The sequence below is a fragment of the Stegodyphus dumicola genome, chromosome 1 (genome assembly GCF_044657685.1).
Source record: "Stegodyphus dumicola isolate Sdum_Otavi_A_Nest chromosome 1, ASM4465768v1".
Lineage (NCBI taxonomy): Eukaryota > Metazoa > Arthropoda > Arachnida > Araneae > Eresidae > Stegodyphus > Stegodyphus dumicola.
Genome location: NC_140768.1, coordinates 153,741,117 through 153,768,828, shown reverse-complemented (window position 1 = coordinate 153,768,828; position 27,712 = coordinate 153,741,117). Strand labels below are relative to the sequence as shown.

Here is a 27,712-nt window from a genome sequence, read left to right as displayed (position 1 = left end):
TTCTAAATCTTATGTTTCTATAAAAATATACTGTGCTTTAAAAATATGAATGATAGTATCATCCGCTCTGTCAGTCACTTCATAAGCAACAGCTTGTTTAGAAATAAAATATGCAGTTAATGTCATAAAATATTTTCTTAAAATTCAAATAAACATCAAAGAAAGTTCTCAGTTTCAGACAATTCGATTTAAACGAAGTTAAATTAAAGTAGCAGACGATAAAGCGCCGAAGATAAAAATATACTCTTACAAATATTTTTTAAAACAAGGAAGAAAGAGGGAAATAAAAAAAAAACAGTTAAAAATTTGAATAATATCATCTATAATTTAAAAAAATAGCTTTTCATATAGTATTAATAAATATTTATTACGCATCATTGAGGGAAAAAATTTCATATAATTAATTCTCCGTAAAACTTTACTTGAAATTTAAGATTAAAAATAGCTGTTTCAATTCACTGTAACAAAAATCCATAAACCACATTTGGCGTTATTATCGCTCAAAAAAAAAACATGCCAAATTTCCAAAAGCGAAAATATGTAAATTCGTGTATATCTTAGAAAATTTTGAATAAAAAAGTCTAATTTTTTGCAGGTATGCTTAGAAATACACCTACTTTAAGATGATGGTAAAAATTTTATAGGTTATAATTCAAAAATTATTTCGAAAAATTTATAAAAATTATTTAAAAATAGAAATTTAAAAAATAGAGCACAAAAAAATAGGTAAATGTTATTTGGAATGAACCTAAATTTAGAAATGTGAAAGGAAAGATCAAAAAAGTTTAATAAAAAAAGAGATATTAATAAATATTTGCCAAATTCAATTAAAATTGAGGAGCTAAAATTTTGAGAGCTAATATTTTAAAAACTTCTCGTACAATTTTTACAAAACTTGGTATTCTGGCATAATTTGAGTCGTAGAATCGAAATATGGAAAAACATTGGTATGTTACTTCAGAAAAAGATCAGATTTTTGTGTCAAAATACCTATGTTAGAATAGTGCTATATATAAATCTAATATATATCCTAAGTCGCGCTTTCGAGACATGAAGAACGCAATTTGAATTTTTGTGAATCGCTCCAGTAGAACGGGAGATATAGCACTGTCCCTTTTTTTTTTTTTTTTTTTGAGCAGTGTACCTGGACCTAACTACTATAAGGTACTCAATGTCTAAGTCAACGTCATTTGTAACTCACTGCCTCTTGGGCCACGACAAAATTCGTGCATCTGACTTGATTTAAGTTCCCATCAGGAGAATAAGTAGCAACCAAACAACTTATCTTGACGTAGAATAATCATGCTCGCTGACTAACTATTTTAAAAAAAAGAAATTATTTTAACTATCTGCTGATAAGAATAATCAACTAAAATAATCCGAATAGTTTCAGATTTTAACGGTCGTCCAGAAGGCTTTGCTAAGATCTTTTACGCTCTCGCGTAGCTCGCAGCCTACCAGTTTGCTGTAGTAATAACTCCTGGTTATAATTTTTTAAAAATTAATGTTTATTGTATTGACTTTATTTATTAAATATCACGTTCTTCGCTCTACGCCGCATAAAATTTAATTCAACAGCAAAATCGCAAAATATTTAAAAACATTATATCTTTAAAATTTCTGATAGACAGTCTCGCGCTGGAGATAAAAATGTTTTATTCCATACAGTGTTGCCACTGTTCGCTTTCAAATCGTGAAGGTTGTTAATCAGAAATTCATTAAAGTTTTACAAACGTAAGCTAAGTAATAAAAATGTGTATGACATTGCATGAAAGTTAGTTAGATAGATACATCATGAATTAAATGCATTTTTATGATTTAAATCTATGCGATTCAAAAGTAAGAAAGGAATGTTCTTCAGAATTTCATTTACTTTCAAATAATTTTTCACCAAAATGGCGGGCCCTCAGCCAACTTCTTCTTGGCCACTACTAAGGCCAGAAGTGGTGGTCTCTTTATTATGGAAGCACCTAATAGGTGGGCCACCTTTGCCTCCTATGCAGGGACGGACAGTTACAACCATGCCTTCTCCGGGATTTGAACCAGAGCCCTTTACTGCAATCGGCTCCCACTATACCGCCTGGGAGGCTACTTTCAAATAGTTTAGTTTGTTAATCCACAATAGACCGATTCAATAAGATACATTCGGATGACCTCAGAGATCGCATGACTTTTGTATAGCTAATTCTAACAAACAATGTAGATGACCTCAGAGATAAAGGGACTTATGTATAGCTAACATAAACAAACATCTTACATTTTGCCGAATAAGCAGCAGATTCGAATGAAAAGTCAAACGATTCATAGTGTTCCGACGTAAAATCTCCTATCGAAATTAATATCCCTTTTGGGCCAATAAGATCTACAATCTACTAATAAGAGCAACTAAAAAGAACCGTGAAGCATTTCGAAAGGAGATTTATTTGTAGTCTTATTTATCATATTGTTTAGATTTCTTTCGCATTCCTTAATATTTTTGTCCCAGTCTCTCTGATTCGGATTTTCCATACTCGTTTTAATCGTAGCCAAAATTGTTCGATTTGCTCTTTCCACCATTCCATTACCACTTGGGTGTTGAGTTGAATTGAGTGTATGACTGATTCCATTATTTTGACAGTACTCTCGAAATTCCTTCGCTGTGAAACATGTTCCTCTATCGCTGATAATTTTTTCTGGTAACCCAAAGTCATCTACAAAACTCTTCAATGCAACTAACACATACTTGGTTGCAGTACTTTTCATAGGATATAAGCGTGTAAATCTCGTAAAATTATCAATTATTACAAATAATTCTGTATTTCCTCTTGAACTTTTTACGAATGGTTCTAAATGATCTATATGTATAATTGCAAAAGGTCTTCTAACAGGTCTAATTGAATGAAGTACTCCTTGTTTCTTACCACTAGGCATTTTATTTACTAGGCATTCGAAACACATCGAAATGTGATGCATAACATACCGTTTCATTCCTTTAAACCAATATGATTCCTTGATTTTGGCAACAGTTCTGTCTTCTGAAAAATGTCCCAAAAGATCGTGAAATTTTAATACAATACCTTTTCTCATCGATTTAGGGATGACATATAACAATTTCTCCTTTTCCTGATCTTTCACTTTACGAAATAATCGATTATTCTTCAAGACATAATTTTCAGTTACATATTTCTCTGCATTCGTTCTATCATCTATCTTTTTCTTTAAAATGTCTATTAATTTGCGTAATTCTGGATCTGAATGCTGAATCATTCCTTTAATTGAATCATAAAAATTTGTTCATCTATCGTTAGCGTTAAACAAACTTCCAAGTTGTTTTCAATTATAGAGTCTAAAGTTACTTCTGGCTGATCAACTGGCGATCGGCTCAATGCATCTATGTGACTCATTTTTTTACCTTGTCTGTGCTTTATTTCAAGATTGTATTCCTGGATCAGATTACTCCACCTTGCTATCTGAGGATTTGAAGTTTTCTTCGCGTTTAAATAAACTAAAGCTTGGCAGTCTGTAATTACAGTAAATCGGATTCCAATTAAAAATTGTCGAAGTCGTGTCAAAGTCCAAACTATAGCCATTAATTCTAATTTGCTTGAATAATAATTCTTTTCTGTTTCTGTTGTTCCTTTACTTACACAATAAACTAAATGCCACTTTCTATCTCCACCTTTGTGCAACAGCATTCCTGCCAGCTCTTTGTTGCTCGCGTCTGTGTGCACTTCAGGCTCTGCTTCGGAATTATATAATGCTAGTATTGGTTCATTAGTTAAATGATCCTTTAAAGTACTGAATGCTTCTTGCTGATCTTCGTTCCAACGAAATGTTTCATCCTTCCTCGTCAGTCTCGTTAGCGGCTCAGCTTTCTCTGCGTATTTCGGTACAAACCTTCTAAAGAAACTTGTAAGACCTAAAAATTGTTTAACTTCATGTTCATTGGTTGGTTTAGGAAAGTTTAATATGGTTCGTACTTTCTTGGTCCAGGTTGCATACCATTTGATTTTATTAGAAATCCCAAATACTCAACTTCATTTTTTCCAAATTCGAATTTTGTCAGTTTCAATGTCAGCATTGCTTCTCTCAATCTATCAAACACTTTCCTAAGTTTTTCCATCATTTCTTCCCAAGATTTAGCCGGAATTAATATGTCGTCCAAATAGCACAATACTTCTTTATTAAGCAATGGACCTAAAACTTGATTCATAAGTGTCTGAAATTCTGCAGGTGCATTAGCTAACCCAAAGATCATACGTTCAAATTGACCAGTATCATCTGGTGTGATGAAAGCTGTTTTCAGTTTCGCTTCTTCAGTTAAAGGAATCTGCAAATATCCATGAGCTAAGTCCAATGTAGTGAAAACTTTACACTCACTACGACATTCAAGAAGATCATCTATCCTAGGGAGTGAAAATTTATCTTTAACAGTTTGCGAATTCAACTTTCTATAATCTATCACTAATCGTAATTCGCCTGTTTTTTCTTTACCAGTAAAACTGGACTAGCATACGGAGATCTTGTTTCAGTAACAATTCCATATTTCTTCCATTCATTTATTATCTTCTTTATAGAAGCACGCTTTTCGGTATTGGTTTTATACGACATCATGCAAATGGGCTTACTCCCTTCAATTTCTTTAATATACATTTTTGTTAAGTTTGTACACCCTAATTCCTCCATATTTAATGCAAAACAATCTCGATACTCATTTATCAAATGTAAAAATTCCTGTTTTCTCTCTGGCGTAATATTGTTATTAACTTTAATTTCTTCTAAAGTAATCGGTCTCCTAAACTTCTTAATTTCATTTATTATCAGTATTTCCTTTTTGACTTGAATTTTCAGTTTTCTGATCTGAACTTGGTTCAACTAATTCCGCTACTTCCGCTCTACCGATACATTGATTCTCTTTCAAAATTAGTTTTCGATCGCTGTAGTTAGTGACTGGTATCACTGTTTCTCCCTGTATTACTTCCAATAATGAGCCTAACTCATCTTCCGATCCACTTATTAAAACATAACCATTATTTATTTCATCAGTTTTAACTTTCACGAAATTAACCGTATTACTTTCGATTTGAGTTTCTTGGGAAGCCTTCAGTTTAATTCGCGGAGTGTTGCTATCATTTTGCAACTATGAAGGCAGTCATTAGCATAGCGTATGTGCAAGGTATTACCTATCTTGGCGTATGCAATATGTGGTAAATCAATCCCTGTTCGACCAACTAATAAGTCGCATGGTTGCGTTTCATCTCCTACAATGAGAACTGTAATGTTCTTTCCTTCCACATTATCAATCTCTAAGTTAACAGTTACTTTTCCCAATGTTCTAGCGGCTGGTTTATTCTGGTTCCCAAAGCCAAACAATTCCTCCACATCAGGTTTTATAATAAGATTCAGTCTCTTAGCCGCAGACTGTTTCAATAAACACGAACTAGAACCCGTATCTATGATTGCAGTAATTTCTTCTCCATTATTGATGCGAGCATACTTTAAATATACAGCTGGTGAAACACCTCAATTCTGGTCCACGGATGAATTATTTTTAACATTTGTCAAGTCTGGATTCTTAGACGTACACTTTTTAAAAGTATGACCCTTTTCATTACATTTCCTGCAAATAATTTCTTTTTTAGGTTGAGGACAATCCGTCGCTATATGTCCATAATCATTACAATTGAAGCATTTTAGCTCACCCTTTTCATTGCGGATGCCAGAATTATATTCCCTTTTCCTTTCGTCTGTTTTATAAAATTTATCTCTCAGATTGTATTTATTATTAAAACTGTTTTTAAAACCCACTTTGAAATTACCATCTGTCTGCATGAAGTCGTTAACATTTCTTTGTCTTGAATACTGATTATAGGATCCTTCATAAAATTTAGAACCAGATTTGGGCTTAGAATTATGCCTAAAAGTTTTATTTTCTACTTGAAGTACTTTTATCCCTGCCCGAATATTTTCATATTCATCTAGTTTTTCAGCCAACTCTTCAGGATTAATGAATTTAGACCAATCATCGATGAAATTGTCTCGGATAGCAGCGGGGACCCTCTTCTTTAATTGATCAGTAATAATAAGTTGTTTTAAAGAGTCAAAATCTGTTACATTTAATCCAGCAAGCCACTCTTCAAAATAATTTTTTAATTCAAACGTGAAGTCCTTCCACGTATTACGCAACGTTTTAATATGATCAGCGAACTTTTGCCAAAACTGTTCAGGGCTTAACTTAAATTTTCTCAGTAGCAGTTGTTTAACGTGCTTATAGTCGTTAGCTTTTTCTTCTGATTCACGGGCAATTAATTGAGTTATTTCATAAGGCAATAGACCCAACAGCTGAGAAACCCAGTTTTGTTCTTCTAACCCAATACGTCGTGCCTGTCTCTCAAATAAAACTAAATAAAAACTTATATCACCTTCATTCAAATCATACTTATGCCTTAATTTACTCATATCACAAATATTACTTCTACTAACATTAGAAGGAACAGAATCATTTACATTACTACTTCTGATTTCCGCTTCTATTTTCAATTTTTCAAGTTCAAATGTTCTTTGCTTATCTTTTACTTCCATTTCAAATGCTCTTTGCTTATCTTTTTCTAAAATTTTTAACTTTTCCCTGTCTCAACGATCATTTATAATTCTATCTAGCATTTGTTTAGTAAAGTCTTCATTATAATTCTTACTATTCAAAATCATATCTCTTAAGCCTACAATTTTAATATCAGAAGGGACATCTACATCAAGTTCCAAAGCAAATTCTTTTAAGTCACATTTCTTGCCTCTTGCCAAATAAGCCATCTTAGACTTCAATTTTCAAATAATAATACAATAATGATACTTAAGTTCTTTACATTTAATACTTAGACATAACATAAACAGTTTTTAAATTCACGTACCTTTCTACTTTCAGTTTTGGCGAGCTTCCGCATTCAGTTTAGGCTTAGCGTACGTTAAGGCAATACGTTGTTAAATCTAGATAATAATTCTAGTTTATCCCACTTCTGAAATGTTAGCAATTAATTAGTTCCTTTATTAAAAACACATTCCGTCAAACATTAATTGTTAGATACTTGCTTTATTCAGAAACATTACCGTCAACATTACTGCTCAAAAACATTACAGTTCAAATTATTATCGTTCTGAAAAAAACTGTTGTTGCCAATCGGGAAAATACATTTTAAATAAAATTAATACGTTGCGTTTACAGTAGGTAGATTCAGCTCGGTGGTCCAATTCGCTGATCACAATATTACCCAGATAGCACTTCCTTGGATCTACTATTCCGGAGCTTCGCAAAACATGAAATGTTTCAAATGGACAAGACAAGATGAATTGGGCGGGACACCAAATCTGCACCAATAATTTTACAAGTGTAATCCCATCCCACTTATTGCGCCAAGATACGCAAGAAGATTTAAGACTGACCAGTATTCCAAGTGTTTCATGCGATACATATGCACTCACAGGCATGCGTACATTCTCCAGCCCTAAGGAACTAAGGGCCCAGCGATACGACTACCAATATTACTAACTATTATGGCGATTAGGGCGGCAGTTTATTCTTCAAGTTCAAAGCATCCAGGATTTCAGTGCTTAAATTCAGTCTGTAGTTTCTTCTTTAATCGAAATTCCTTATATAATAAATTTTGCGTATTAATGAAATAGTTTTTTGTGAAACCCCTTTCTACTTTTTGGGGATCATTATTTAGAGAAGATTTTTATGTCTTGCTGCCCCTGGAACAACAAATTATGGAATTCATACTTCAAGGAATTGTGTACAATTTTGATTTCACAGAAATAGAACAGCTAAAACGTTTTTACGCTGTGATACTGAACTCTGATACTGTTGCTGGTGACAGAAATCTCGCGGCTGTAATCGCATGATTTCTTTTACAATCGTCTTTTAAATTTAAGAACAAATTTCGCGTTTCGATTAAGCAATGTTTTATTCGCGATTATTTTTTGTGATTATCTGTTTGATTAAATTTCTGTTCAAGAAGGATAAAATTTAGATAAAAATGTACCCTCTGTATTCGTATTTTGCATAATATAAGAATCTGCAGTCTGGGGGGGGGAGAAGAAAAGATCAATTATTCATTTTCCCTCTGCATGGAGGGAATTCTGGAATTTCATTTTCATAACTTTCAATTTTTCTTTTCCAGCGGTCTATTAACTAGTTACGCTGTGATGAAGATTTTACCGAAGGCCAAAGGACGCATAAATGTTCCGATTTATATTTTAAGACGATACATCAGGTAGTAGTGAAAGATTTACTCAATTTTTCCATTTTGATGCTATTATTAATATGCCCAGTGTTTCATTCCTTTTTCAAACTGTTTTTACCAATTCAATGATTTACATTAATACATACTGATAGAGGTGACAGTTGATCAATTGTTTCCAGATCCATTAAATTATAAATTTTTTTAAAGGAAAGTATAACATATTAGAATTTGGAATTTTGTAATCTGTAAATGGCAACCGATTTAACAAATATATAAAAAAATATGTTTTACCAAACCGAAGATTTACTCTATTACATAATAGAAAAAATTAAAAATGATCGGTTGTTTTCAGATCCATTACATTATCCATTAATTGTTTTCTTAAATAGATATAAACATTTAGAATTTACAATTTATAATCTATAAATGGTAACCGATTTAACAAATATGAAAAAGAACATATTTTCCCTAACCGAAGATTTACTCTATTACATAATAGAATAAATGAAAAATGATCGGTTGTTTTCAGATCCATTACACTATTACAGATGTAAATGGTAACCGATTTAACAAATATGAAAAAGAACGTATTTTACCTAAACGAAGATTTACTCTGTTGCATAATAGAAGAAGTGAAAAATGATCCAATGTTTTCAGATCCATTGAACTATTAACCGTTTTCTTAAAGAGATACTAAACATTTTAGAATTTAGAATTTTGTAATATGTAAATGGCAACCGATTTAACAAAATAATCTGATGACGATACAACATGACTTCGTTATACGACCTATTAAATGCTATAAGTATTGACGATTATATAAATCTATCTTTATTAAAATAAAAATTCAGTCTCGGAACTTTTTTATTATACTTTATACAAACATTTCTATTCGAAGCAACAAAATTCTTGTATTCAGTAAATGACCAAAATGCTTATATAGTTCATGTTATTGTTATCTCTAGAAAGACAAATACCGTCCTTTAGAAGACAAATAGCGTAAATCCATTATTGTTATATTTTGTCCTAGGTTGACTCCACCTTTACTTCTGGCCATGGGCTTAGCTTTTTTTATGCCTCTTCTGAGTTCTGGGCCTTTCTGGTATGAACGAGTGGATCCAGAGTTGAAGGCCTGTACAGAATACTGGTGGGCAAATATTTTGTATATTAGCAACTGGCTCGGCATGCGACAAATAGTAAGTATTCTAGATTTATTAGTTAACAGCCACCAAAAACCTTAAAAGTGTTCATTTTAAATTTCTGTATTATTATTAGCAGATAATTGTAAGCAAAATTAGGTAAAATAGCAAAATTTAGACTTTTACTGATTTTAAATAAAATTGAAACATTTAGCTTCGAGAACCACCTACCAAAAATCTTTTCCCTTCAAAAACACACACAGACGGAAAAAAAAAAAAAAAAAAAAAAAAAAAAAACTGTTTTTTTGACAGTGGCGAGTGTTTTTTCTAACCATATAAGCGATAATAACGTCAAATGTGGTTTACTTTGTTAAAATTATTTGAAAGAATGAACAATGCCCCTTTCTTTCTGGCTGTGTTCAATGAAAGGGAAAGGAAAATAGGTTACTGTAAACTAAGAATTTCGCCAAATGAATTATTCTTGAAGCAAATTGAAAAAAAGTGCGACAAGCTAAATGTTTCAATTTTTCAGTAAGTTTCTCATCCAGTTTTATAACACTTAATATTTAAGCATAATTTGAGTCGTAAGAGTCCGAATATTGAAAAAAATCGATATGTCATTTCAGGAAAAGTCCGAGTTTTGTGTCAAAATAACCTATCTTAGAACAATGCCTGATATAAATCTAATATATATCCCATGTCGTGCTTTCAAAACATGAAAAACATTAAGTTAAATTTTGTTAGTGGACTCAGTATAACGGGATGTATAGAACTGTCTTTACCTCCTTTTTTTTTGTGCAGATTATACATCAATAAAATTATGAAATCGTCACTAAATTCCATGCAAAAAGCTACCGCTGAAAGATAAAAGTTTGCCCAGCCATAAGTAAAACAGGAAACAAGCTTGCAGTTTTTCAACCAGTCGGTTTTGGTTTTACTTAATTAAGGCAAAACACTCGAGGGCTATTTGCCTAAGGGAGGGATGCCTTCTTGAGGACTTTGTAAGAAACATTAGCTTGTATTCCCGTTACACATGAGAAGAACCACAAAAGCACACACGCAGCCAGCCCGTTCGCCGCAAATCGAACTTCGGACCGAATTACTAGTGTTTACTAACTTTACCTCTCATTCGCTCTGGCGCGTTATTGAGCCAATCTGAATAACACAAAATAGACTTACGAATTACCACTTAGTAGACATCTACTGTCATCTGTACGACTGATTTGACATCAAAAATTTAAAAAAAAAATATATTGTCAAAACACTAAAAGCAACAGAGAAATGAGATATCCATACAATGGGCATGGGCGTATGGACAAATCAATGAAGGTTCGAGAGCAGCTGCCATACAGCTAACGGGCAAAACAGACAGTTGGTTACATAGGAGTTTCTAGAACGTGATTAAATAACAACATTTTGCATTAATATTTGTAGACTAAATTTAATTTATTACACAAACGTTTTGCAAGCGTTTTCTATTTGTTTTGCGTGTACTCTGAATATGCATTATGAATGTGGTTTTCGCTATTATCGGGTGGTAAAAACTAAAGTTTTGTTTCTTTTCTAGTGCGTTCACCCAACTTGGTACTTGTCAGCAGACTTTCAGCTTCACGTGGTTTCAATTGTCGTTTTGTATCTACTGTACAGGTAAAGTTTTGTATTCACTTGTCTAAAATATGTTTTAGAAATATAAAATAAAGAAAAAATATTTCTCAAAAAATAAGTGGTAAATAATGAATCGAAAGTTTCGTTCTTTAGGCTTTATATAAGTTTCCGTCAAATCGAGAATCACATTGAATAGTAACACCCTTAATAGTCAATCAGTCTTATTGTTACAAAATTATAAGACAACCTTATAAGATTTAGCTGAAGGTTTATAATGCAAACAAAAGTTTTTTTCGTCTAGAAACAGAAGTTTTTAATTTCGTCTAGAAATATATTCCTGCAAACTTTTGTTTGCAGGAATATATTTCTAAGCGAAATTTGTAAATGAAACCACAACTAGCAAAAATGTTTTCTCATGCTGTTCGTGTCCTTCCTTTATGTGTTTCATGCCGTCAGTACGGCACCAGGAAATCGCTTCCGACCATGCATCGCTAAATGATCTCCCATCGTCTAGGTGTGTTATACCTCTTCGTATGTTTATTTGAAGAGTTAGGTTAGAAAGTTTTATTCAAAAATGAATATTTAGTTCATTTCTTTTAATCCCCCTAAATCTTTGCCGGCTTTTTAATGTTTTTAAAAATTTAAAAGCTTCTATAGAATCTTTTACAGAAAATTGTAAGTAAGAAAACTTGTTTAGAGATCTTTAGAATTATGGCCTAGTTTTCTATAAATTGGATCTGATGCGAATTCTAATATTATTTGAATCGATACACATTATATTAGATTTTGTATGCGAGAAGTTTCGAAACTGTTCAAATTTTGCCGAATATCTGCATGAATCTTTACAAAACATCTGCGCATAATCTCTGTAGCTTCTGTATCGATGTTTTTCATGTACAATTTTATAGATTTGTATAAAAGATCTTTGACTTAGTTTGTGGAAAATTGGGCCTTAGTTCTAAACGATTCTGAAGAAGTTTAACATTAGTTTCTTTTTTCATAGAATTCTATACGACATTTTCGTAAGGCGTCCAGATAAGCTAATGGAATAAAATTTTATATTTGCTAGTTTGAAAAAATTGGAAGTCTCTACTGCGGTGTCCAAAGTAAGATATGGTGGGCGCTATATCATCATCGCCTTGTTTTGGTCGAATGGGACTTGGGCAAATAAAGTTGATATAAAATACCATGTTGCGTCCTATACATAATATCCTGCAGTTATTTTTTAAAACATTTCTTGTGAATTGAAAACGTACTTAGGACACGCAGTAGTACCACTTATACAAGGGTATCAGCAATCAGCGTGTTAAAAGCGGCGAGATTCTCACTAAATTTTGGTATGCTCGTACGAGTTCATAATAGATTGAATGCACACAGAACCGATGATAGCTTGATATTCCCCCCTAAAGAAACAATTTACAGTGCTGAAACTTTGCACAAAAGCACTCGTTCAGTTCTTCTCAGTATCACAGAGCAGTACTTACCATTTCAAACTACTAAGAACGTTCAACGCAGCGCAATGAAAGTGAACTAAGAGAGCGAAACTCTTACGGATATCTCTACATTTCCTCTGACCACTGGAGTAATTTTCTGTACTTCGATTTCTCGACATATGTGGTTAAAGTTACAGATGAAGGCCGGATTCTGGTACGGTTACATATAGGGATCAATTACAGTTATTCAGTTACAGTGTAGAGTCATTATACCTTTTTGAAGCAGAAGACGTGTACAAAATGCAGTGACCTCACCGGGACTCGAATCTAGACCTCTCGAATACCTGCCGAGTGTGCTACCGTTACACCACGAAAGCAATGAGAAAGGAGGGATAAAATACCTTATAACAGTTGTAGAGACATTAGGTTATTTCGAAGCAGGAGAGCTGAAAAATGAGTAATGCCCTCGCCGGGACTCGAACCACGGGCATCTGGAATATGCATCCAGCATGCGAATCACTATACCACGAAGGTATGCTAGAAAAATATCTTATACAGTACCATTAGATTATACGGAGACCGGACCAAAATGATGCCAAGTCCATTTGGCAATTCCTCGCCAAATTTGGCGACAAAAATCAGTCGTTCAAAACCATCGCAAGCTTGGCGCTGTCTGCCCAATTTGGCTAGATAACCATTTACCTTATTGTAAAAGGGATTTGCTCCTGTTACCTTATTTATCCGGCAGAGCTTCGGTCATGAGGCCTTATATGTTACATTTTAGAAAAGATATTACAATTTTAAACATAATTTCCCTAAAATTATTCAAGCAAATATAAAATTCGTAACAATATTAAAGTTTTTCATTTCTTTTAAATATGTTAAAGAAAGCTTTTTGAAAGCAACGATGTACGGATACTTCACAAAACGGATGAGTTAAAGACAACAGGAAATTTCTATAACAATGCTCATGTTTAAAGCTTTGTACATATCATTTATGGTAGCATTTAACCATGCCCATTTCCGCATTTAAGTTATCACATGTTGTTTCTATTTATGTTTCAGATCGCCGAAGATCGGTTTGAGTTTGATCACGATCATCGTAGTTGCCTGCAATATTGCCGTCGGAGTTCTAACATATCTTTGGGATCTTCCACCTACTATACAAATATCGTCTGGCAATAATGAGTGAGAAAATAATTTTGTTTTTAAATGCTTTATTTTACTTAAATTTAAAATTCAATGTAATGTAATAAATATTCGATGTTTATTTCTTATTTGTTAACCGCACCTTTTTACCTGTTAATATTGTAAAGTGTCTATCAGTGGGCGAGCGGTCCTGAACACTGGTAGTTCTATCCGAGGTTCGAATCACGCAAACGGGCTGGCTTAATGGGAGTTTTTGGTGTTTACCTCATGTGTAGCGTCTTAATACGAGCCATTTTTCCTTAGAAAGTCCTCCACGAAGGCATCACTCCCTTCTGTGCAGCGCCTTAGGGCAAAACATATAAATAATAATAAATATTGTATTGTTAATCAAATCCTGCTACTTTATAGAAATCTTATTTCAGAAAAAAAAGTGTTAATTTTGCATCGCTTATCATCACCAACTACTCATTCTTTTAATTAAAAATTTATTGTTAAATTTAATTAAAAATTCTACTTTAATACTTTGAAAGCGATTTAAATATGTACGGGTATTATAAAGTTAAAACCTCTTCTCTTAAGCTATGTGTGTGGAACCTCGAGAACTGGTAAGCGAATATCGCTTTAGCTCAGGAAACAGAAGCGTAAACTCAAGAAGGGTTAATTACCCGTTATTTCTCAAAATAAGAATTTACAGACGGCTCCTGTCTTAGAGCGTACAGAAAAGCATCCATTTGGGCTTGAACTCAAGAGTACTAATCAAACTTATGAAATCAAGCTTAACTAATGCTTAACAAAAAAAAAAAAAAAAAAAAAAAAAAAAAAAGATATATAACCGGAGCTATCAAAATTCTAAAGGAGTTGGTCCCTAAATGTTAATTAAACGGCGAATCTATCAAGGGCCTGAAATAGGGCCGAACGTAGTGATAGCTTAGAGAGAGTATAGACAAAAGGCAAACGCGTGCTAGTCAGAATCTCTGGCTCTCTAACGAAGTCGGTGGAACTTCGACTTAAATACCGCTCTTATTCATTTTCATTAACCGCGATTCTAAACATGCACTGTGGCAGGAAATTGTAAGCTGAAATTAGAAGGGGCAGGAAAGTAGCTTTAACTAAAGATAACTGTTAAAAGCCTAGGATAAACCTTACAGAATCTATAAAGATAATGCTGATTCTAGGGTGTAATATACCTTTGTTTTGTCAAATCTGATATCATAATTTATCTCTTTATTTCTTACCATTCGAATTATTATTATTATTTTGTATTACCTTAAAATATTTCAAATTTCGCCCTCGTTTAGTTGGCTACTGTTCTTTGAGAAAATCTGCCAAGCATTCTTTGTGAAATACTCGTTTTAAATTAAAAGCGGTAAATTTCCAATATTAAGAAATTTAACGTCTAGGAATTACTATAGATCAAAGCCCTAAAATATCAGTGTTACTAATTAAATGTTTTTTTGAGTTATTAACATAAAGTAATTGGAAAATATTAGCAATAATAATTAAATTGTCTAAAAATATTATCAATAATGTTCTAAATGTGTATAATTTGTACTAACAAATGATATAATTAAGTTAAAATATTCATTAAAAATATATAGTTATTTTATTTCAGTACAGTTAATTATTATTCTCAGCTTTTCTGTTTTTTTATTGTAGTTAACGTTTTGTTTAGATTTTTGATGTTTTTATGTTATTACCATTATACTACTATACCGTTTCCTATATTTTGTTACTTTAAATTAGGCACGTCAAGGTCATACTCTCCCATCTCACTGCCTCTTAACCATGGTAACGACCATAGGAGACTTAACCATGGATAAGTCCCCTATTGTTTTTTTCCCACTTGACTTGTATTTAGCGTGTTTCGCTTCATGAAAAGTGCGCGTAAAGTAAAAAATAAATTAAGAGCCTCATTTGAGCATTCAAATTAAACAAAGGCTGATTTGAAATTTGAATGCTCAAATGAGGTGGGAGAACTCATTTATGTGAGGCGATCAAAATGCGCATTTTAGGGTGGGAAAGGCATTGAAGTGCCTAACTTTAAAGTAACGGACTGTAGAGTATAGATTTTTTTTTTTTTTTTTTTTTGTGTGTGTGTGTGTGTGTGTGTGTGTATAGTAACATTAATTTATTCGCAGGAAAATTCAACAAACCGTTGACATAGTTCACATGCGCACTTTCACACATGCTGGCCCTTATTACGTTGGAATCGTTGTGGGTTTCTTAATGGTCAAGCACAAAGGCATTGAAATAAGTAAGGTAAAATCATTTGAATCGAGAAAATATTTACAGTAATATGATGCTAAGTACAGGCATGCTTCTTTCTGTTGCGGTTCTGTATAAAACACACTTCACAAATTCAACAGAAAACCGAATCATATGAATATTCACGAACTAAAATTAGTGAAAACGGAAAAGGAAAATGTGAGTAAAGCTGATGAACATAAAATAACTGCTAGATAAAAGGAAATAAATCCTTACAACGTAAAATTCGTTTAAATTTTAAAATAACGGTAAAATTATTTCCTACTATTATTATTTTAAGTTTGGATGAAGAGTGACACCTTTTAGCGTGAAAGAGACAAATATTAAATAAAGCTAAGCTCAAAATTAAGAATTTGAAATTCATTTAATTTGAAATGTAAAAACCTGATAATCTCATAAGGGTTCATAACACATTTGGATACTCCTGCAAGAAGGAGTTCATTAGTGTCTCTTTAAAACACTCCAGAAAAGCAGGAAAAAATTTAAAACCTGTTGTTGAAGAATATGCTGTAGAGCTTCGAAATTTTTTTTGTAGAGTTATAGAGAAATCGCTAAATATCACCATCTAACATAGCGTCTAGGCCCGTTAGGAGAGTATTTTCTTATATCTCGCTTTCTGTATAAGTTACGTTTGCAATTTAATAGTTGTTGGAATCAGTTTTGAAAAAATTACAATTTTAAATAAGAAAAGAAATCTGAAAGCTTTTAGATTTTAACGTTCGTCCAAAAAGTTTTGTTAAAATTTTTTTAAACTCCCGATGAGCTAGCAGTCTGCCGTTACACTCACGCCTACTAACCCCCCCTTTTTTTGTCTTTTTAGCTTATTATTCAGCATAATTTTTTCGCACCTACCCCATATATAATTCAACAGCAAAATTTTTAAAAAATTTCAAAATCAGCATAGAAATATACATTTAGAATTTCCTATGAAATATGGGTTGGTTAAAACTTTTTTGATTTTTTCAGTCCTTTCTCAATTCATCATATCAGTGTTCGGTATTCTTACTAAGATGGGTTTACAAAACTTTTTTTTATCTTTGCAGTATTAAGGTTTTGTGTGCTTACGTTATGTCTTTATAATTTCCGATAGGTAACCTCGCGGGCTGGCGATAAAAGTGTTTTACGTTGTACGGAAAGTACAGTATTGCCACTGCTCTCTTTGAAGTCATTGAATTTGTTAATAAAAATTAGTTAAAGATTTACAAAATATGAAATAGATAATAACAAAAATTTGAAAATCAAAATTAGGGGCATCCAGGTGGCCGTCTTCATGTGGAGGATTACGTTATTCAAAATTTCATGTCTCTAGATACCATTGTTTTTTCACAGTGGGAGAAACACGCATACATGGAGATTCTTCATTACTTATTTTCTTGAAATATAATGCAGAGCAATAGTATTTTGTTGTGGCAACAGTTTGAAAAGTGATAGGCTTTCATAGCAATTCAACCCGAAATGCCGTTTCGGGAATAATTCGTGATTAATGTCCCTTTGGGCTAATAAATGTTTATACATAAGTTGAGGCTACAAATTCTTTAAATATAAAATAAAACTTAAAATCATCACCTTTAAAGCAATAAATAAATTAGGTAAAGCGATAGGAAATGTAACGACAATACAATCAAAAAGAATTTAATATGTTTACACAAATTTACCACAATATTTCTGTGTTTTACTATTATTTACGAAGGCGATAAATTTAACCCGCGGGAACGCGCGTCGGGCCTGCGAGGCCCGGTCGTTACAAAAACGTCTTACAAAAATTTCTCCCGTTGGTGAAATTTTTCGACCTTCTCAGTAGCTGCGTTTAAGATCATGTACTTGTCGTTCACAAGCATTTCTGGAATTTAACCGTTCATCTTTTCTCAGAAACTGAGTAACCGGGCTTCCCTGGCCCGAGGCGTGCGCTCGCATTGTCATTTAAAATTGTGAAAAATGTGAAAGATATAAGGCAGTTGCAAAAAGGTCTTGCTATTTGAGTTATGACTATGAAATGAAAAGACTACAGAAACTATTAGCCAAAGTGTCGACCGATAAAGATACAATTAATGAAGAGGACGAAGAAATAGTTGGTGAAGAGTTGGTGAAGAGCAGTTTAGTGATCACCAATCGAATTCTGAAGAGGCATTATACTCAAGCGATGAATCTAGTAATGAATTAAGTAACTTTGTGTCCGTCAGGGAATCGTTATCTTGGTAAATGTAATGTGATAAAATGGAATAATAATAATAAAAAAAAAAGAGTTGCTGTGAGAACTCTTGCTCACAACATTGTGAACAAATTGCTCGGAAATGTTTGTGAAACTAAATTTGTGTCCTACCCTATGAATTCTTGGCAACTACTTATGGATGAAATAAAAAATTCTAGTAGATTGTGCAAACATTTATATCAAATCCATTGCCGTCAAATTTGGAAGATAGAGAGATGCTCGACCCACAAATATTACAGAAATCAGAACATTTATCGGTCTTTTTTATTTTGTAGGACTCCACAAGGCTTCTCACACGTAAATGTTCTCGACCTTTGCGTGACTGACGGAACAATGCTTGACATTTTTCATCGAACAATGTCTAACAAATGTTTTTTATTTCTAATGAGATGTTTGAGATTTGATGACATAAGAGATCGCTTTTCTAGAAGGGAAATAAATAAACTGGCTCCGATAAGATATGCCTTTGGAAAGTTCGTTGAAAATTGTAAAAACGTTTACAGTCTTGGCGTAACGGACCGAAAATGACAAATTTGCAGCGAGAAAAATATTTGCGGTAAACACAGCACGATTATTTGCAAAAGAAAAAAAATGTGAAATGAAAGTTTTATTTTGAAATTATTGCTGTAAAAATTTAATATGGCATAAATTAGTACTAAATTTCATTTGCGCTCAAAACGAAATCAGTTTAATTTTTGTTGTTAATGATAAATAATTTCAGTCTTAAATTTGTTTTAAAATACAATTTTATTAGACTTACTAAATTAAGAGTATATTTTTATATTTTATACACTCTGTTTTTATTATTTAGATGTTTTTCTTCAATTACACAAGCAATTTTATTTTTGTTTTGTTGAAAAAACCGCTTCGGGCCTACGGAGCCCGACACGCGTCCTCGCGTAGCTAAAAGTAGCGCGCGTCTTCGCGGGTTAAATAAATGAAATATTAAAGGAAAACTCTATAAAATATTTCATAAGAACCTAAAATCTGTGCTTGTAAATCTTATATTTTTTATTGCCACTTATGCTCCGAATATTTTCCAGGTGGAAAATATTTCCGGATGGTGTGCATCGATTGTTCTTGCTTTGACATCCGTTTATGGAGCCCACAGATGGAATATTGGTGAACCTCATGGGCTTGTTTTGACTTCCATATTTGCTGCCGTGCATAGAACAACTTTCACGATGTCCGTAGCCTGGGTAGCGTTTGCTTGCGTCACAGGGCATGGAGGTAAGACTTCTGAAAAATATTTTACAGAATTATATATAAAAAAAAAAATCCAATGTAAAGTGTAGAACGCCATGGAAGGAGCGAGAACATGCCAGAACGAATTCATACCGGTTTTCCCGAGAATGTACTGGAAGGCAGGTCAATAGCTATATATACCCTGCTACTACACGGAGTAGGGAGTATCTACACGGAGTAGGGAGCTATATATACCCTGCTACTACACGAAGTAGGGAGTAAAAAATCTTTAAACTCCTTTAGAATTATGGCACAATCTTCTGCAAGCCGGTCAGAAATCTTTAATAGAATTCTACAAAATTTTAGATATAATTGACGTAAAGATTCCGATGAAAATGGGCGCAGATAAGCCATAAAAATTTGTGCAGAGCTCCTATTGATCGTGTGTATATTGTTACGAAATACCCAGCTGCGGTGACACAAATTTTCCGCAAAGCGGGGTTAAGGTTGCCAAAAAGTGGTAAGAAAAGGCAGGGTTGCCAAATTTGGTGCGAAATTTCCCATTTGGTGACATTTAGAGATAAAACTGGCGATACGCCATAAAAGGAGCGAGAACATGCCAGAACGAATTCATACCGGTTTTCCCGAGAATGTACTGAAAGGCAGATCAATAGCTATATATACCCTGCTACTACACGGAGTAGGGAGTATCTGGAGTATGTTGAATTCAATAGTAGTGTCTTGAAATCAGAGATCAGCTCGAAAGCGGTTCTGGAGCTGTAATTTAGTGCTTTGCTGTGACGCTGGCTTTTGCCGATATGTTGCTGATAATGTGAGCGTGTTTGTTGTAGTTTTTCGACGACTGTAAATCGTCTTTAGTACTATCCCTGTATAGTGGCTAATAAATTGTGTTTTGATTCTACGTCAAGTGTTGTTATCAATCACTCCAAATCCACAAAACCGTAGAAGGCAACAAAATAAAGAATCAACTATTATAATTCTGCTCAAATATAAAATTCAGTTTGTAATTGGGACACCATTCTAAAGAATTTTAAACACGTTTCCTAGCTGTAGTTTTCTATAAAAAATCCAGAATCATGTAATCAACAAAATTTTCCTTTCGGATTAAAAAGAATGAAAATTCCTTTTTGAATAGAATCTCTGGCATGGACGGGATGAATCAAATTTTTGGAATAAATGTGATAGTTTTCTACTAAGAAATTATTGTTTGAATTTCAAGCAATATTTAAATAAAAATAAATCTATTTTAAAAAATAGCTAAAATTAAAATCATGAAAACTTTTCTCTTACTGGGAAGTGGGTGGTTCATGCACAATAATTAAATGCATTAAATTCGAGATTTAAAATTAATAATTAGCATCGGGCATTTATTCTTTTAATAATTCTATGACTTGAACTAATTTTACACTTTTACAAAATCTACGTTTTGTGTTATATAAACTTTTTTGAACCAAAATTTGCATCAAATGTTTCATAAATTTAGAAACTGAAAACTACCTTGTAAGATCTATCTCTACTTGTCCACATACACTGACTTAGATCCTACAATGAACCTGGCGAATTCTCGCACAGGCTTGAATTAAATACCAGCACAGAAGAAGGGTGCAAAATAACCCTTTATTAACTCAAACTAAAATAACAGACAGCACGGGATTCGTGCGTTACAAAAACACCGTTCACTTGTGGCGATAACTTAAACGTAGACAAGAATACAAATCAAAAATCTCAAAAAATAAACGAGTGCAAGAGCGCATTTCAAAATTACTCCTAAGAGATGGACTCAGAGAAAATCTAACCGGCGTGATACTTAACTGAAATGGCTTATTAGCGTGACAGCGAAATAACAACCAAACGTTCGCTTGGCTAGCTCTGAAAAAACTGAGATAATCACACGTTTAAATAGCACTTCACTTAACTTTAAATTTACATCCTGGCGAGAGAATGTGAGTGGAAGTTTGAGAAGTTGAGAACAGGAAAACTTAAAATAAATTTGTTATGCAAATTAAGAAAAAACCTAGAACCTTACGCTAGAAAACTAGCTACCTAGGCCTTTAACTTAGGTTAGAGGGAAAAAGACAAAAATTTTTATTCTAAAATAATTCAATATATATGAATGGAAATGTTATTAGATTTGCTGTTTTATATTCTATATATTACACTGAATTTATTCCAAGTGTCGGAGCAGTTTATACAATTAAAGTTTCAATAGATTAAATCAAATTTTCAAAAACTGAAAATTTGAATATAATCGAAAACTTTAAATAATTTTATTGAAAAACCATTCTATAATGGTTTCATTAAATTTGGATGATATTTTGCAAATTTACGTTTCCATACAATTCTGTTTTTTTAAATGATATAAAATTCTGTGTCGGAACGTTTATAAAATTCGATACGAATTTTATAAAGATTCTACAGTTGATTAATAATGGAATAGTGTATATTTTACAGGTATGATTATTTAGTACATATGAGAAAAATAAAAGCACTCATTTAAGGAATTAAATGTTTATATTTAATAACATAAATTGAAAATTTTAACTAATTTTATGATTTAAACTTATTTTATGCTTTCAAAACGTTTAATTTTCCTATTATATAAGCAATACTACACTAAAAATTGCACAATACATTACATAAATTTAGATGTTAAGAAACGTTAGAGTAGAAGAGAGATGGAAAAAACTCCATTGAAACATTATTCAACGCTTATAAATAGAAAGTGTTTATTTTTATTCTTCTCTGTCCCATAGAGTACAACAGAAACTGAAAAGTTTCTTTGATTATAGTTTGAAGTCTTTATATATTTCTGTGTAAAATTTCTGTATTCATTTAGAGAGCAAATTTTTCATAGAATTCTTTTCTGAAAACGTTTTGCAAAATTTCTTGGGAACTGTTATGTGTGAAAGCTTTGTAAAATTACTGAATAATTATTTTCTATGAAAGCTTTATAAAATCTCTGAAAATTCTTTTCTGGGAAAGCTTTATAAAATTTCTGAAAAATTCTTTTCTGTGAAAGCCTCATAAATTTCTGTGTTTATTTGAAAATAAAATATGTGTGGAGTTTTTTGAAAGCTTTATAAAATTTCTAGAAACTTTATTTCAGCGAAAGCTTAATGAAATTTCTACAAAATTCTTTTCAGAGAAAGCTTTATGAAATATTTATGGAATTCTTTTTGTGAAAGCTTTCTTTTCTGTGAAAACTTTATAAAATTTTGGTATTTGAAATGCGAAATGTTTTTTGAAACTCTTTTCTGTGAAACTTCATAAAATTTCTACAAAATCCGAGAAAGCATTTTAGAGTTACTGCATTTATTTAAAAAGCGAAATTTCTATAGAATTCTTTGAAGTCAAAATTTTATAAAATTTCTATAGAAGTCTTTTCTGCGAAACCTTTATAAAATTTCTGTAAAATTCTTTTTGGTGAAAGCTTTATAAAAATTTTCTATAAAAATGGTTTCTGCGGAAACTATCAAATTTCCGTATTTATTTAAAAAACAAATTTGCTACAGAATTCTTTTCTGCGAAATTTTTATAAAATTTCTATAAAATTTTATAGAAAAGCCATTTCTATAGATGATTACCTTTACGCTTCTATAGAAATTTCTATAGAGTTCTATGGACCTCCATGAAAAGTGTTTGTAAAGATGCATACTATCCTGGGCGCCTATAGTGCGGTACATACTGTCCTGCTGTGTAAATATTGTATTGTGAAAAATTAGTAAGCGATTTAGTTTCATCGCAGTTTTACGATAATAACCTTTGTTTTATAGGTGTAGTGAACAAATTTCTTTCGGCGTCTCTGTTTGCTCCAGTGAGCCGCCTAACTTTCATGGTTTACCTTCTTCACAGTCTTGTGATATGGGTAAGAAAAGCTTCTGCAAGAGAAAGAATCTACTTCAGTCATTACAATATGGTGAGTATCTGAAGCACTTTGCTCGAAAGTAAATAATAAAAAATTTACATTACGAATGATTTCTTTGTCAATTAAAAATCTAAAAATTTGGTTAACTGTTTCCTATATTTATCCATTCTGAAGATACAGTCCTTTTCTCATTATCCTAAATTCATTGTCAGTTAGTACTGCTTACATTTTGAACACATGTAAACCGTACTTTTATTTTTGATTGCTTATTTTTAACTTATCGTAAATGAGAAAGACCAAAAGATCAATCATTTAAAAAATTTAAAACTTTTTGTTTTTCTAATGTAACTGTATGTTACTGATGATTCTTTAAACCGATTTTCAATTCAATTGAGAGACCTGAAATTATACAGTCTCAATTAATACATATTCCTCTATAATAGCCAAAAATCCTATTTAATTGTTCTAGAAAATTCATACCTTAAACCAGTACCTCAATCTAAAAGTTAAGCTTTATTCGCAAGTTCATGAAATAATACAAAATCTCATGAATATATCCGAAGAAAATATTTTTTTGTATTTTAATGGCAAGCAGAATACGGAGCTAAGCACAAAAACAAAAATCTGAATGAGTTCAGGTTTTAACGATCACCCAAAAGGATTTGTTGTGGTTTCGTTACGCTCTCGCTGAGCACTCAGTCTGCCAGTCAGCTTGCTGCATCCACTCCTAATAGTCTTATTATTAAGGAATTTTTTCTTCGTACTTGCTCCATATATATTTCAACAGCAAAATGACAAAAAATTTAACAGCAGCATAGCAGCGTATATTTAAAATACCCGATGCAGTATTAAGAGTCGGCATACGTTTCTCTATTTTTTCAGTTTTTTCTCAGTTCATCATATCAATGTTCAGTTTTCTTACTAAGATGACTTACAAAACTTTTTTGTGACTTTTTATTATTAACGTTTTGTGTGTTTACTTTATTTATTACATATCACTTTCTCTGCACTTATCTGACATGGACATCAACTCAAAGACAAATACTTAGAATTTCGAACAGACAGTTTAGCACGTTCGAAATAAAAATACTTTATACAGTACAGTGTTACCACTGCTCGCTTTCAAATTGTTGAGTTTGTTCATAAATAAATTCATTGATGTTTTACAAAACATGAAGTATAAAATTCGGGCTTTCATGTGAATATGTTCGGGCGGGAGACAACGTTATCGAAAATTTAACGGCTCTAGGTACAGACGTTTTTTCACAGAGCGAGTAGCATGCTTGCATACATGCATGTTCTTCATTACTTAATTTCTTTAAAGATAATACAGGGCGACAATATTTGGTGTCGACAATCTGAAAAGTGATTGGATGTTTATAGCGGACGATGAAAAATTCCGTTTCGAGACTAATAGCCCATTCGGGCTAATGCCCTTTTGAGTTGAAAATTAGCACAGTTATGTAAAGCAATTTCGTCGAGGCTTGATTTAAGTTTAGCAATGCGTTGCTATTCTCTTCAACGCAATATGGATAGCAGTGGCTACTCGAAAGTTGATGTACGTACTTGATCCAAAGAAGAAAGGTGGGTCTCAGATTGAAGTAGAAATTAAGTCATTAACAAGTGGGAAATTAGTCAACCTTGCTAATGCATAAAATCAAGTTTCGGTCATTAATAAAGGGGGAAATTTCATTTACCTCTAAGAGATCCAAATGAATGGAGGATCTATAAATTTACTGGGAAATTAACAATATTTCTGACCAGTGCTGATTTGCGTACACAGACAAACTAGAGGTTTTTATAATATAGGATAAAGGAATATGTCCAGTATGTGAAAGTGAAAGGAGAGAAAAGACCTTGAATAGCATCCTAAGTTTGGGATAAAACTATAATTTTCGCTTTTCGGTAGGCCAATATTATTTCTCGCAATAATTCGTCCTGAATTTGGATTTCTTACAAGTTTTGAAAATTTGCGCGCGTTGGTTTATTTTGAATACGACTAAACGCTCAAAGACATCTGCCGAAAGAAACGGATGTCTTTCGTGGAGGACGTTTGAAGAAAAATTAAATTCGTTTAATGTTACAGATGGGAAAACATAAAGTTTTGCAAATAGCCAGCCTATTCATCCCCATTCGTCGCCGAATGGTCATGACCGCTTAATAGTCAGTTCACATCGGTTTCGAACCCGGGCGAATGTGATGTGATTAGTATCATCTCAGGTTTGCAATCGGAAGATTCGTGACATGAATCTCAGCCAGAGCATGCCTGATTTTTTTTCTTTTCACTTACTTTAAAGGCTCCCATCAGTGGCCAATTAGTTAAGATGGCTCAATGCTTGTAGTTTATTTGGGGTTCGAGCCCATGGCTGAAAGTTTGGTTTTCGTAGTCTTCCGAGAACATGGAAGAGCGTACGGAAATCCCACGATAAGATGAAGCCCCATCGATTCTGGAAGAACCTCTTCCATTAGAGACTTGTGAGAGTTTATTCAAGGTGGTAAGATGCATGGGTTAGCTAAACAGTCAGCTGCGATTTCCCGCACACACAACAAGAGCAAAGCGGTTTTGGTCTGGTTCCTTGATGATTGGTTACCTGCCGCATGTGCGTGATATGGGCATTGTGTGAAGGACGTTTAACGGGTAAAGGACGCTTCATAAATGAACAAAACAGAACAGTAGACTTCCATTTTACAATGCTATAGTGTACTACCTATTTACAATGCTTATATCATTCGATTTCATAATCAATAGGTACATGGTACATTTATGTACATGAGCAGATGGTACATTATAGAGTGCCGTTGAGGATAATGGATGTAATTAATTTTATAGTATTTTAAAAATAACGCATTTATACGCAGTTATAAGGTGCATAATTGTCATTGGGTATATATACATTAGGCGCATAATACATATACATATTCATATATTAGTTTCTTAATACAGTGCTAGGGCAAGTAATTGGTGCTGTTATTTTTACATGTTACACGATGATGTATGCGATTGGATGTATAAACTAATATATATACTAGTATACATATACACAACTTATTTAGGCACATAATCCATTTAAGACACAACAGGAGCGTGATACACGACACATTTGATAGCTTCCTACAAAACTAAATCAATGCTCAATAAATCTGGTGAGCATGGGGGGGGGCAGAGAACTGGTCCACCACGGCCCAATCCATTGATGCGGGGAGGATCTGTTCAAATGGCTACGAACATCCAGTCCAAAATGAGCAAGGACCCTGTCATGTTGGAATCACATGTTGCGCCTCACATTTGGTGGAACATCGTCAAGCAAATCGGGAGGAACCTGCTCCAGATAGATAAAATAATTCGCGATATTCAAATGTTCCAATTCAAATGGTCGATATTAAAATGGCGTCAGGCATGTTTGGCGTCTGATGGTGCAAACTTCGTACATCTGTTGTAACATTCAAGCTGTCGTTCACCATTTGTATTCATGTACAATTAAATGTTTCAAATTAATCTTTCTTGCTTCTTTCCTCATCTTCTACCTCTGCTGTCACTTGATATTTCCGGGTATAAGTACCTATGCAATTCTTAATCCTTATGATTTGTCCTACCTCTCCTAGAAGTTTGTAGCAACATTTACGGTACACCCCGTATTTCAACATTTTCATTTTTACTATTGAATCTGCGTTAAGTACATAAAGTGTTCGATTATAAGAAATGTTTGAAATACCTAACCGCAATAAATATTGTTAGGCATATAATAGAACGGAAAAAACTTTAAAGTATACTTTAATGTAAAAATTAGCAAAATTAAGAAATTAAGTGGATTTTAGATTAACTTTAAAATAAACACTTTTCTAAATATATCATAATATTTTTTCTTTTGCAGCTTTACGAATACATTGGCAATATTGTGGTCACTTTGCTGCTGACCGTTCCTTTTTACCTCCTTCTCGAAGCTCCCCTCTCCAATTTAGAGCGATTGCTTCTTTCCAGAAATCTGAAACCCAAAGAAGAAGACACACCAGAGCAGAGAACAAATGGTCATCTACCGGAGAATATCGTGCATGCAACAAAAGACTTCAAATTTAACGGCGAGATTGCCATACCCAGTACTGTTGAATTAACCTCTGTAAAGAGTTTGGATTGTATACAGAATACTGGAATTTTCCCTGGTAAAAACTGTATTAATTAGATCTTTCTGTACATCCATACCTCGACATGATGTACATTTTGTTTTGTAACTATTTTAAGAAAAATAAAGGGATATTGTGTGTGTAGTTTAGATTTCATGATAACTTCTAAATTTCTCGAGAAGGTTATGTTGCTTTAACTACAAAGTTCGGTTATTTGCATGACACATGGAAACAAAATAGAGCCTCTCCGAAGAACAATGTTGGTATTCCTCGACTTACGACGATTCGATTTTACGAAGGATTAGAAATCCAAGAAGCAGTCGAAAGTTATTAAGAAATACAGGAAAAAAGAATCTGATGTGTACCACATGACCTCCTTGTACAGAATATCAAATTATACGCATTTTTTCTTGCATTTCATTTAAACTTATTGGATTGAATTAAATTTACTTCGCCGACAACGCATAAACCCCAATAAAATAAATGTATTCTTTAAAATTCACTCT

At 32.9% G+C, this 27,712-nt stretch overlaps 1 protein-coding gene across 1 annotated transcript in view; it reads left to right on the top strand.

Annotated features, from left to right (window-relative positions):
* The window catches only part of LOC118188744 (nose resistant to fluoxetine protein 6-like), a 99,379-nt gene extending 72,029 nt beyond the window's left edge, over positions 1–27,350 (top strand). Inside the window, exons 8-15 of the mRNA XM_085822230.1 lie at positions 8,154–8,246; positions 9,247–9,412; positions 10,923–11,002; positions 13,459–13,581; positions 15,681–15,801; positions 19,060–19,246; positions 22,996–23,138; positions 26,960–27,350. Coding sequence (XP_085678356.1) covers positions 8,154–8,246; positions 9,247–9,412; positions 10,923–11,002; positions 13,459–13,581; positions 15,681–15,801; positions 19,060–19,246; positions 22,996–23,138; positions 26,960–27,265 — 1,219 coding nt within the window. The 3' untranslated portion in view covers positions 27,266–27,350. The remainder of the gene's footprint in view (positions 1–8,153; positions 8,247–9,246; positions 9,413–10,922; positions 11,003–13,458; positions 13,582–15,680; positions 15,802–19,059; positions 19,247–22,995; positions 23,139–26,959) is intronic.
* The last annotated feature ends 362 nt before the right edge of the window (positions 27,351–27,712 follow it).